The sequence below is a fragment of the Hemitrygon akajei genome, chromosome 24 (genome assembly GCF_048418815.1).
Source record: "Hemitrygon akajei chromosome 24, sHemAka1.3, whole genome shotgun sequence".
In the NCBI taxonomy this organism is placed as follows: Eukaryota; Metazoa; Chordata; class Chondrichthyes; order Myliobatiformes; family Dasyatidae; genus Hemitrygon; species Hemitrygon akajei.
The window spans coordinates 22129229-22142272 of NC_133147.1; the positions used below are offsets into that span (position 1 = coordinate 22129229).

Sequence of the window (13044 nt, forward strand, 5' to 3'; positions counted from 1 at the left end):
CTTATCAATTGACAGTTTTGTCGTGGCTAACAGACTGACGAACTACAATGCCCATGCTTCTCACAACTGTATATTGTTCTCTAAATACTCGCCTGACTCTGAAGCTGCAAAGAAAAACAAGACAATTATCCAATCCTTCCTGACAGCTAAAAATGTGGGTGTAAAATAATACCATGAAAATCAGGCAGTGTCCGCGAAGGATAGAGCAATTAAGGTTAGCCGCCATATAGGGCGTTTACCAATGCATGGGAAAAATGACAATGAGGTGAAGTGGGAACGATCGGTGTGCCAAACCTTTTTAGCAAGACAGAAGCTTTAACCCTAGATCTAAACCCTAGATTTATTGTCTTTCCCAGGAAAGTAAACATCCTGAATAATGGTTGTGCATTGAAAACTTTTCACATGCAATAACTTGTCGTCCGATGTTTCTCAAACAACAGGTGTACATTTCTGCAGAACTTCTGGGATTGTGGAAATATTCGACTTACTTGTTGCTCTTATCTTCAAAGAATCTCTGTATGACATCAAACGCTCTAATATTTCTGTCTCATACAAACAAGTGAAGCTCATTTCATCCTCCAGTGTCACAATCCTACAGGAATAGTTCAGCGTTTGTCCGTCTTGCTCGATCTGCTGATCTGCAATTGATTTCTCGCCTTTCAATATTTGTAAGTGGCCACCTGAATTTCCGCGTGGAGCTATACAACTTATCATGACGGACTCACCAATTACATAAACTGGGTAATTGGGAGATATCAGGATTTCCGGTAGAGTTGACGCTGCTGAAACAATAATAGATACTTGTAATCAACAAAAAGATAGCATCGGAGTTGAATAAATGAAACAAAAAATAGGTACAGTGTCTTCTTTTTGTTCTATTGCACATTTGTCTGGAAGTATATACATTTCACTTTTCATTTTTCATTTCATTTTTCAATCTTTTCTATTGAATTCCAAATAAAGAATATACAAATCGGAGGAGGAGTTTAACAAGTAGATAATGTAAAAGACATATAAACAGCAATAGTAAAAACAGGAAGTATATAATGCCAAAATCAAGTAGATAAAATATTATGCTGTTACATATACAATGGTCAAAAAACACTACAACTCCTCATAGCAATCATTAAAAAAAATAGAAATTTTATAGATAAGGAAAAAAATCCCAGTAATTAAACTGAAACAAAAAAAAGGAGAAAGAGAAAAAAAAGAAAAGAAAAAGAAAGACTGGGCAGTCCAATTGAGGATTTTTTTTCTAATTTCTCTTTTTTTCTAATTTTATCCTCAATTGGACAAATACTTCACTTTTAATCTGGTATCAAAGAAAATGAGAAACAATCGTTCTGGGTTTTCCAAATTCAATTAAATATATGCCTCAGTCGGTTCGGCATAGTTGCATAGTGGTTAGCAGAACAATACACAACTCAGATTTGCTTCAACATTCCAAACACGTACGGGAATATGGAGGGAAATTATTAACTAAGGTTTTACGATTTGCCTCTGCAGCGATTTACCTTCCATTCCCACCACTGTCTGTAAGATATTTGTACATTCTCACCATGACCTTCTGCAGTTCTTCCGGTCCACCGGCTGTACTCTGCACGCGTCAAATGGTCGTTTTTGCTTTTAATTCTAAAGACTATAAGACCATAAGATATTGGGACAGAATAGGGCGTTTCGCCCATTTAATTTGCTCCACCATTCTATCATGGCCGGTTAATTATTCCCCTCAATCTCAGCTCCTACCGCCTCTCCAAGAAGACCATAAGACATAAGAACCACATTAGGTTATTCGGTACATCGAATATGCTCTACTATATACAAACAAAAGCAAGATTAGAAAACAAAACAATACTATCTTAATTTACTTCTCATGTTTGTGTTAAACGCCCTATTAAAAACGATCATATACTGATGGCATTCGGTTAAATCTACTGACCGGTTACAATTATTTTGGTGGACTCAGTTGGAACGGAGTGAAGCCATCTTCCTGAAACCTGTTTCTTAAAGAGGCATGAATAGATTCCGGCATTTCTGTCGCTAATGCTTGGAATTAAATATTTGAAGCTCTCCTGGTTTTCTTGCACTCTTACGGGGATAGAGTTCTGTAGAAGCTCAAGCTGACCATTGATAGCCCCATCTTCAACTGCACATCCGATTGTGAGCGATTCACCAACTATATAAATAGAATGCTTGGGTTCCAGTGAGAGATGGGGGGGAGTAAGTCCTTCTGAAATGAGAAATAATGACATTATATATACGGTATTAAGTTAATTGAAAGGATAATCCCTGCAAAAAAATGAAAAGAAAATTAACTCAGCGGAGTAATGACGTCGAATTTACCATTGGTGGAATTAACAAGCTGTTATTTTAACTTTTCGGCACTGGAAGTATTTTATTATATATATGTTCGAAGATTGAGAATAGAAAATAGTTACGGCTCCAATACAAGTTGATATGTTTGCTCAGTAATTAGATTGTGATCCGGGTTCTGGTTCCACTTTAACTCTTAGTTATGGGTTTACAGGAGTTGATGACAGCTTGCTGCAGTTCCTCAAGAGGCCACAGAGGGATATTTGCATCGTTCCGAACTGACAGAGTTGAAGGACGTTAATGTTCTGTTACCTGTCCCGTGAGTTTCTCATAAGCATGATGTAGTCGTCTTTTGATATTAGGGTATTGTAATGTCACGTGATGGCATGTTCCCGCTGGTATAAATGGGAGACAATAATTTGTTGCGGGGTTGTTTTTTCTCTTTGTGGGGAGTCCCAGTAGGTGGTTCTGTAACCGTAGAGGGAGAGTGAGAGTGAAGAGATACCAGCTTCGTGCGAACCCAAGGATTTGGGTAGGAATCAACTGCATTCTGTGTGTATCAAAGTGATTGACGTGAAGTGCAGCACGCACTTTTGGTTACCCTCTGCAAGGTCTCCGGTGTGTGTTGACCATCTCTGGCGAAAGGTCAGTTACGTTCAGAAATCTTATTCTTCAGGAGTTTCGGAAAAGGCAGTATGCGGATGGGATCTGCATCAGCTGCATCATCTTTCTAAAAGAATCGATTGAAAGCTGGTTCGGAAAGTCTCTCCTCTCGATTATTTCATAAAGCACCTGGACTCTTTAAACTAACACTTTAAGTCTGTGCTTGAATAAGTTCCGTTAAGATTTATCTCCAAGTTCGACGATAGAACTATAGACGCTTAACACTGTTAACTTCCGTTTAAGTTAGCCGTGTGTTTACTTTTCGATGTTTTGAGTAGAGATTAATAAATATCGTTGTTTAATTAAAACAAACATCGACTCAATTTCATATCTATTGCTGCTGTTCGCGTAACAGTTTTCAAAGTCATAGTAATGTATGCCTCGGAGCGGAATCTGATAAAGGTTACACGCACAACACACTTGAGGAACTTAGCAGGTCGGGCAGCATCCCTGGAAACTAGCAATCAACGTTTCGGGACGAGAACCTTCGTCAGAACTGAAGAGAGGGGGGGCAGGGGCCCTATAAAGTAGGTGGGGGGAGGGTAGGAGGGAGATGGCTGGTAGGTGCCATGTGAAAAACCATTAAGGGGAAAGATCGAGGAGTGGGGGAGTGCAAGCAAGGAGGGGATAGGCAGGAAAGGCGAAGAAGGAATGTAAGGGGAAAGCACTATAGAAGTAGACTCCCAAACTTTAAAAAGACTAGGTGGGATAGAGTTTGCTCAATGTGTTCAAGGAAGTCTCCTTAATGAGTATGCATCTCCATCTTGTGTTGGAGTAGCAGAATATCAGAACAGACGTCCGTACAAAGAACTATGAGAACGGCTGACAGAATCATAAGCGTCTCCACAGTTATCAAAGATCTTACCCGTCCACTCAACAGCCTCTAGTATTAAGCAGGAGACTCCAACGTATAAAGGAAAGAATGGTTAGGATGATAAAAATCTCCTTTCGTCAGGCCATTAGGCTTCTGAACTCCCTGCCGGATCTCATTCCAAGTGTCACTGGATAATTGGTACGGTAGCATGTAGTATTTAATTTATGCACTTTACCTTGTTTATTTATGTGTTATTCAATTGTGGAGTTATATCTTAATTTGCTTACTTGCTCTGTAGAGATTTCTACGCAGTACTTGAGAATGTACTTCGTATGTCAGGGGGTTAAACTAACGGCGGATATTCCTCCATTCCATACATCCAGACTGACATAGACAGAAACTTGGTTTCACTGAGTTTACGCCAGCCTAGTTAACAATGTCGGCGATATTAAACCTCATTGTGATTCTGGTTCTGACTGGTGAACTGCAAATGACCGCTACTATTATTCGAAATACTTGGCTAGCTGACGAACGCATCCATCAACATGACACCTGGGCCAAAAGGGCCCGCAAATAGTTTCCTTTTCTGTTAGAATTTATATTTATATTTGCTAAATGAACTGTTGTTGACCACTGGTGTTGTTCATGTTTGCTATTGAGAACTATAATAATTGGATTCATCAAAAGGAATCGCAACATTTAACCGTGAAGATAATAGTGACCGATACTCCATTAATGTATGTCGAATAGGCGGAACTCTTAACAATGTATGGCTAAGGAGAAGCAGATATTTACCAGGAAGCTGCTTAGATTTAAGAAAAGGCATTTTAAGTGAGAGTGGAGAAACCTGCGTTGTTTTCTCTCGAGCTGCAGAGACTGTGGTGAGATCTGGTAGTTATTTATAAAATTATGCGATTCATAAAGTGAACAGACATCCAGTGACTTTTTTTTAATCTAGGGTTGAGATTTCTCATATCAGTGGGCTTGCATTTTAGGCGAGAATAGGAAATTATAAGCAGTTGCGTCAGCATTTTAGGCAGAGAGTGTTGTCTGCCTGAAATATGCTTCCTGACGGTGGAGAATAGGGATTGAGCTAAATATGATAATGAAGTTCTAGAGCACTTAATAATGCAGGATATAAAACGATATGTACATTCTGTCGACAAAGTGTATTAATTTAATTGGACATTTGATACGTAACTTAACTAGCACGCTAGAACATTGTGGATCAAATTCCCGTTTCCCCTGTTGTATTAGATTACGTTCAATGATCAAATACGACCGAACAATTACAGAAACAAAAAGTGTCACTAACCTGTGACTATAACGTGAACAGGTTGGCTAGAAGGGGAAGTTATCCGTCGACCAGATATTTGTGTCTGCAGCGCGCAGGCGTAGACGCCGGCCATATTTTTGCTCACATTTTTTATGATATAAGTGAAATCTCGTTGGTGATCTTGGTGATCACTGCTGTTCATGAGAGGAGCGGAGTCTTTCGTTAACTGAAGCCGCCCATTTTCAATGGGATGTCCGGCAACGCATGTTATGTTGATTGTTTCCCCTGGCACATAGACGGAAAGATCAGGACTCTTGTAGATTTTGGGTCGAGAGGGAATATCTGAAACGAGAGACGTGCAGAAGAATTGCTATGATTGCGCGTTCAAGTCAACGAAGGGAGTTTTCTCCCTCATCTACTGCTGTATTGATTAATTGGTGGAAACACAGCATAAGGTGACATATTGGACTAACTACTTAACAAACACCTGAAACCGAATTCAACGTCCGGTTATGAAGGAGCAGGAACTAACGAAGAATTACTTTCCCTTTGCTTTTATGCATGGAGTGTATGGAGCTTCGTAACTTTCTATGTAGAACACTTGGTAACTGTCTTCTCTGACAGATATGCCCAAACTTAAAGAAAACGTATTTTAAAATAACGTACATATTATTGTATTAATCCCTGTGATTAAGTTTATTTGCAGGTATTTGCAGCAAAGAGAAGGACTATAATAGGGTAAAAGAAAGATAATACGCACAAAAGAGGATGAACTACGCAGACAAGACATACTGAGAGGATGAGTTGTAAAGAAGGCGGATCGTGAGTTTGCAGCTTTTAAAATCCGTTCAGAGTTATAGAGATCGGTTTTACCTACACCAGTAAGACCTCATACGGTACTTGTGTAATAACAATCCTGAATCTGATGGTATATGATCCATTCATAAATAGTTGTAAACAAATAGTACTGAATTCGACGGAAACACCGCGACAGTTACCAGGCCAATGACAAAGGTTGAAAGATTTGAATCCGTTTTCCATGGAATTCAGAACAGGTGATCTGCATTTCATCGTTCAATATTTTAAGGTGGTGATACGTTATTGAAAACACGGAGATCTGAGCCCTTTATGATCTGAATGTGGAAGCATATTTAAGATAAGCGTTCAAGAAGCATGATCGTATTCAATTCTGAGAAGTTTATCAGGACCATATGCCCTGCGCCTGGTGGTAATTTCTTCAATTTCTGTGTGTTTCTCCAGTTTTTTTTATTTTCTAATTATGTTGCAACTTTTTAAAACTAAGGCGGACGGGGATTATCAATTTTAGGTATTGGTTTGGCAGTATTTTTCTCTCCCCTGTCTCCACTAAGCTCAGAAGGCAGTAAATTCCAGCTTTAAGCTCAATGTTTTCTCTCTCACACTTGTATTTTTCCTCAACCGGTTATTGGCACATTTTACTCCGCTTCGGTGCAACAGCAAATTGCCAGTGGGCAATGGTGCTGATTATGGTTGCTTCATAAAGTCATGAAAATCTAATGATCAGGTACCACAACAGTCCCTGTTAGTGCGGGAGTCCTGCTATCCCAGGTATATGAAATCAAAATACATGAAAAGGTACGATAATAAAGTTAATGAAGTGTTCTCAATGTCAGGGTGTACACGGGGAAGTTGTGTGCAAAAAAAAACAAACATGTTGCAACCGAAGGATAACTAGGCTATATTACCCGCTATCATATTGCCTACATTTTCTTCTGAGTACCAATTAGAGAACAGTAATACGCAGCTGACCTGTGGTTATTAATTGAACAGATTGGCTAGCGGATGAACGGAGCCATCGACCTGAGACCTGAGTCAGAAGGGCACAGGTGTAGTTTCCTTCGTTGTTAGAATTCATGTTGCTAATTCGATAGGCGAACTTTTGTTGGTCACTGGTACTGTTCATGAATGGAATAGAGTTCTTCAGTAACTGAAGCTGTCCAGTAGAGCCATGGCCTGCAGTTGCGCAGGTAATGGTGACGGATTCTCCATTAATATAAACTGGGTAATCAGGAATCTTTAAAACGTATGGCCTAGGTGAAGGGTCTGTGAATAAGGAACACGGATAACATTTAAGTAAATGAACTTTGAAAAATTCAGTTAACTAAAATTGATCCTCTTTTAGTCGTATAAACAATAAATAGTGTTCTGAAGTTTCTTTGGTTAATGCTACTCTAATGCCATCGACAAGTGCATATGCATGAATTTTCTTACACATCAGTGACAATTACATGAATAGGCCGTCAGGGGAACGTATCCATCAACCGGATAATTGCAACAGCAAGACACGTGCATAGTCTCCTGCCATGTTATAATTCTGTTCTCTCGCGAAATAGGTGACGACTGATTGGTGTTCAGTGCTCTCGAGGATAGGGACGATGTCTTTCGTTACTTGAAGCAGCCCAAATTCTCCGGGTCGCCCAACTGTGCACGTAATGTTGATTGCCTCACCAAGTACATAGGTTGGATAATTAGGACTCCACGTGATTTTAGTAGGAGAGCGAATGTCCGAAAAGATAGGATATGTAGATGTATTTCCTTATGTTATCAGCGACTGTGTGAGGGTAACAGTTCATCTCACCGTCAGTTCTTGAGGAAATGGATACAGCCCGTCTATATTAAGGCTGACTAAACTAGCAGGTACCTTAATGCAATGGTAAGTTTCGAATGCGTTTGATTTCAAGAAGAAATTGTTTATCAATATAAAGTGGAAATGGTGAATATACACGTGGAATATTATGCAGAGTTTGTCCGCTACCTTACATTATGAATCTGTAGCTCCCCAAAAAAACCTCAGCAGTATAATCGTTGGAATAAATCAACTGTCATAAAAAGCAAGTTGAAAGGATTATTATGTATTATTAGGAGCTGAAATGAATGAGCAGTGAGTTGAATCAAAGATGTGATTTCTCAATCTTGTTTGTTACTTTAGGGCGTCATTCATTCTTGAACTGACTCATTCTTTGCGCATTTTCCATCTCACGTTCCACGGGAAGGAGAAGAGACAAAGAGATAAATATCACCTTCACTTGTCAACGAAGTACAAGGAAGCATACAGTAAAATGCGTCGTTGGCGACGATTGTACTGGGTGCAGCCATACGTCTCGCTACGATTCCAACAACAATATTGTATGCATGAAGTTACTAATCCTATCCTGTGCTTCTTTGGAATGTGCGTCGGAACCAGATCGCACAAAAAAAAACAAACACGGTCACGGAGAGAACTAAAGACATCCTCAGTCGAACGGCTACACTATTTGCAGCCCTTGTGTATTTCTACTAGATATTCTGGGGTCATGCTTTTCTTTATATTTTTATTCGTGAATTATTTTAAAGAATTAGAAATAGAGTCGCCAAAAATATCTGAAGCCTTTGTCTGCTGAAAAGCAATATACGCTTATTCCATGAAACACAGTACCCACAAATGTACAGTTGCCATAATATCGGGACAAAAGCAAGTACTAATAATTTTTCATGAACCGAATTAGTGCTGGGAGAACGCTAAATTCTGTACACGTAAATTAAACGCTATTTATTGTTGAATATCCTCAGAGACATACCACAAGATATCTATAGTTCGCATTACAGCTACACATAATGATCGATTTGGAGAGGTGAAGGGAGTTCGCAAAAATGCATTTTTGAACAAGTACTTCTCAAAATGTCCATCTCGAAAGTAGAATGAAACCATGCTAGAACATAGATATTGTATTGGTTGATCGATGAATTAATGAACGACGAATAAATATCATCAGCTTTCTAGGAGAGTTATAGTTACCGTGGTAACAGATAATTAATTTCATATCTCCATCATAATAAATGCCCTAATTTGTTTACTTCAGACTAAACACGATGTGTCTAACTGACCTGTGACATGTATGCTAATAGGATGGCTGGCTGGTGTCTGGATCCATCGACCGGTGACCTGTGTCGACATGACGCACGTGTAATTGCCAGCTCTGGACTTGCTCACGTGTTGAATGTGATACGTGAACTCCCTTTGTATTCCGGTGCTGTTCATGAGAGGAACACCATCTTTTGTCAACTGAAACTGGCCAGCTGCATCGGCACGGGCAGCAGTGCAAGTGATAGTGATAGATTCCCCCGACACATACACAGGATATTCCGGAAATAAGGAAATTTGCGGTGGTGGCGGAAGGTCTGAAATAAAAATATCGCATTGTCATTTTCATAGATAGTGATTAAAATGGAAATTATAATATCAAAATAAAACTATACAATTGTAAAATAATTCTTGGTAAACAATCCATCGCGCCATAGTTCTATGAACCTAATTCAGAAACAGCATGTACGTAAATACATTCAGTGATTTACTTGCGATAAAAAAAAATGCAGGCAAGTGCCATCTGGGCTTTTCGTACCAGGAAGACACTGAATTCCATAACCATAATTAAAATAGGAATGAGTGGTGAAGCTTCTCGGAGACGTTCTACAAATGCTTATATATGAATTTTCAAGTTCTACAGGTGAAAACGAGTTCGTCGTCTCGAATTTTCGACCAAGTGCCGCATAATTTATACATCCAGAACAGAGAAGATTACAACCAAAGTGAAGACACTCGGCGCTCTTTGTTTATTACGAATTTTTTCCCCTTGTAAATCAGGAGCAACGCTGTTATCTGCATATAGTGATGATTTATTGAGACGAAAAGAGAGGAACTTAATAAGGTCAATAAAATATCGCTAGCTTTCCAGTAAACAGGGCGGCGAATTGCGGATACTGCTGTACATTACGAATTATTTTTATCTTCATCGTGTTAAATGTGCTAAGTTCTTTACCTCAAACGAAATGCAAGAGTCCCGTTGTGTCTAACTGACCTGCGACAATTACGCTAACAGGACGGCTGGGAGGTGAATGTATCCATCGACCGGAGATCTGCGACATCCTTACACACGTATAGTTGCCTCTTGTGGACTTGGATACGTGCTGAATGCGGTAGGTCAAGTCCCCTTGGTTTCCCGTGCTGTTGTAGAGAGTGACGGAGTCCTTCATCAACTGGAAATGCCCAAGTATCTCAGAACGCGCAGCAGTGCAGGTTATAGTGATCGATTCCCCTGTCACATACACTGGGAGCTCCGCAGTCAGTGAGATATCGGCTTGAGGCGGAAGATCTGCAATGGTAAATACAAAGCGAATATTTGCAGAGATTTTTATACTGAAGGCCAGGCATACAATGACATAATTGAACTCATTCAACTGTAAAGTATCTTGTTGCCACAATATATATCTGAAACTCCGGAATGAACTGTACCAAAGCCGGCTGCAAAGAGAGGAGATTTGGAGATGAACATCCCGAAAATCCTCAGACCAAGAGCAAAACCCAATAAAAGCAACAAAGACCTGATCCTTGGGAAACGATAAATCTTCGAAGATGGACTACACATGCGAACATCTTGACAGACTGAAAAAAGGCAAGTACTCTTGTAGCCATCGGCATATGCGGCAATAGATTTGAGGGTTATGGAGAAGAGTAAGAAACACAGTGTTACACCACAATGTTATCCGACGTAACTGTCAACTGCCACGTATCTAAACAATTTCAATAGTTTACTTGCTTGCAATAAAAGTAACGCACACAAGTGTTCGTCGTCCCATATACACAGAATCCCTCTGGGGAATATAGCGCCAAAAGGAGATTGACTTCCATGGCCACAATTGAAATATTATTACAACTCCAGAGGCGGCAAAACCACAGTATTTGCAGCATAGGTTTCGTACTTTTGAACTGAAATCATTGACTAATAAGGGCAGGCATGTCATATGCTTTATTTACAATCATATTATATCGTACATCATGCATCGAGTCAAGGCATTTTGTTATTTGGAACACTGGCCGATCAGCGATCGCGACTGATTGGCAAAGGACAAATTGTAATAAAGAATTAACACGTAGAGGATGTCATCGTTGAAGTAGACAGTAATAGACTGGGGATTTTGAGTCTTTACTCGTAGTGGCTTTATTATGGTTAGGAAACTGAAAAGAAAATCTGCAGGTACATTATTTTTCTCCAACTATACGTATTACTACTCTTTCTTTATATTTGCTCATTTGGAACAGCAGAGGCGCCAGAAAGGGTAGCAGAATTCTTCTCCTGATGGATGCAGGAAGGATGGAGACATCCTGTGTCCTTGAAGATTACACGCGCAGGACGTGAATCCAGCTGCAGCTTGTAGCTCTTTGCTGGAGCTGGATGAACTCGCTATCATTCAGGATACTGAATGTGTGATAACACTGACATAGAGTGATTGATACCCCTACGATGCAGCGCTAGGTGATAACCAGGAAGCGGAAATCTGATAGTTGGTCTGGTAGATCTGGTAGTTATTTATAAAATTATGCGATTCATAAACTGAACAGACATCCAGTGATTTCTTTTTTCTAGGGTTCAGATTTCTCATATCAGAGGGCTTGCATTTAAGGCGAGAATAGGAAATTATAAGCAGTGGTGTCAACATTTTAGGCATAGAGTTTCGTTTATGCTGCCTAATGGTGGAGAATAGGGATTGAGCTAAATATGCTAATGACATTCTCGAGCCTTTTGAGCACTTAATCATGCAGGATATCAAACGATATGTACATTCTGTCGACAAAGAGGGTTAATTTAGTTGGACATTCGATAAGTAACGTAACTAGCTCGCTGGAACACTGTGGATCAAATTCCAGTTTCCTCTGTTGTATTAGATTACGTTCAATGATCAAATACCACCGAACAATTACAGAAATAAAGCGTGTCACTAACCTGTGACTATAACTTGAACAGGTTGGCTATAAGGAGAAATTATCTGTCGACCAGATATCTGAGTCTGCAGCACGCAGGCGTAGACGCCGGCTATACTTTTGCTCACATTTTTTATGATATAACTGACACCTCGTTGTTGATCTTGGTGCTCACTGCTGTTCATGAGAGGAGCGGAGTCTTTCGTTAACTGAAGCAGCCCATTTTCAATAGGATGTCCGGCAACGCATGTTATGTTGATTGTTTCCCCTGGCACATAGACGGAAAGATCAGGACTCTTGTAGATTTTGGGTCGAGAGGGAGCATCTGAAACGAGATGTGCAGAAGAATTACTATGATTGCGTGTTCAAGTCAACGAAAGGAGTATTCTCCCTCATCTACCGCTGCATTGATTAATTGGTGGAAACACAGCATGAGGTGACATGTCGGACTAAATACTTAACAAACACCACAGATTCAGATTCAGATTCAGATTCAGATTCAGATTCAGATTCAGTTTATTGTCATTTAGAAACCACAAATGCAATGCAGTTAAAAAATGAGACAACGTTCCTCCAGAATGATATCACAAAAGCATATGACAAAATAGACTACACCAGAAAATCCACATAACCTGAAACCGAATTCAACGTTCTGTTATGAAGGAGCTGGAATTAACGAAAAATTACTTTCCCTTTGCTCTTATGCATGGAGTAAATGGCACTTCGTAACTTTCTATGTGGAGCACTTCGTAACTTTCTTCTCTGACAGATATGCCCAAACTTAAAGTAAAAGTATTATAAAAGAACGTGCATATTATTATATTAATCCCTGTGATTCAGTTTTTTTGCAGATATTTGCAGCAAAGAGAAGAACTACAAAAGTGTGGAAGAAAGATACTATGCACAAAAGAGGATGAACTACGCAGAAAAGACATACTGAGAAGATGAGTTGTAATGAAGGCGGGTCGTGAGTCTGCAGCTTTTAAAATCCGTTCAGAGTAATGGAGATCGGTTTTACCTACGCCAGTAAGAAATCATACGGCACTTGTCTAATAACAATCCTGAATCTGATTGTATGTGGTCCGTTCATAAATAGTTGTAAATAAATAGTACTGAATTCGACGGAAACACCGCGACAGTTACCAGGCCAATGACAGTGGTTCAAAGATTTGAATCCGTTTTCAATGGATTTCAGAAGAAAAA

The 13044-nt window shown here is 39.6% G+C and overlaps 1 protein-coding gene across 3 annotated transcripts in view; it reads right to left on the reverse strand.

Moving 5' to 3' along the window:
* LOC140715957 (uncharacterized) overlaps positions 1-13044 on the reverse strand; it is a 56620-nt gene that overhangs the window by 12638 nt on the left and 30938 nt on the right. The window contains exons 14-20 of one of the 3 annotated variants that reach the window (XM_073028557.1): positions 11864-12166; positions 9941-10234; positions 8970-9263; positions 6855-7148; positions 5106-5408; positions 1940-2230; positions 489-779 (exon numbers count right to left, since the gene is read on the reverse strand). In XM_073028557.1, the coding sequence (XP_072884658.1) occupies positions 489-779; positions 1940-2230; positions 5106-5408; positions 6855-7148; positions 8970-9263; positions 9941-10234; positions 11864-12166 (2070 nt within the window). Of the gene's footprint in view, positions 1-488; positions 783-1939; positions 2231-5105; positions 5409-6854; positions 7149-8969; positions 9264-9940; positions 10235-11863; positions 12167-13044 lie in introns of all 3 variants that reach the window. The other 2 variants (XM_073028556.1, XM_073028559.1) reach the window with 2 other exon arrangements.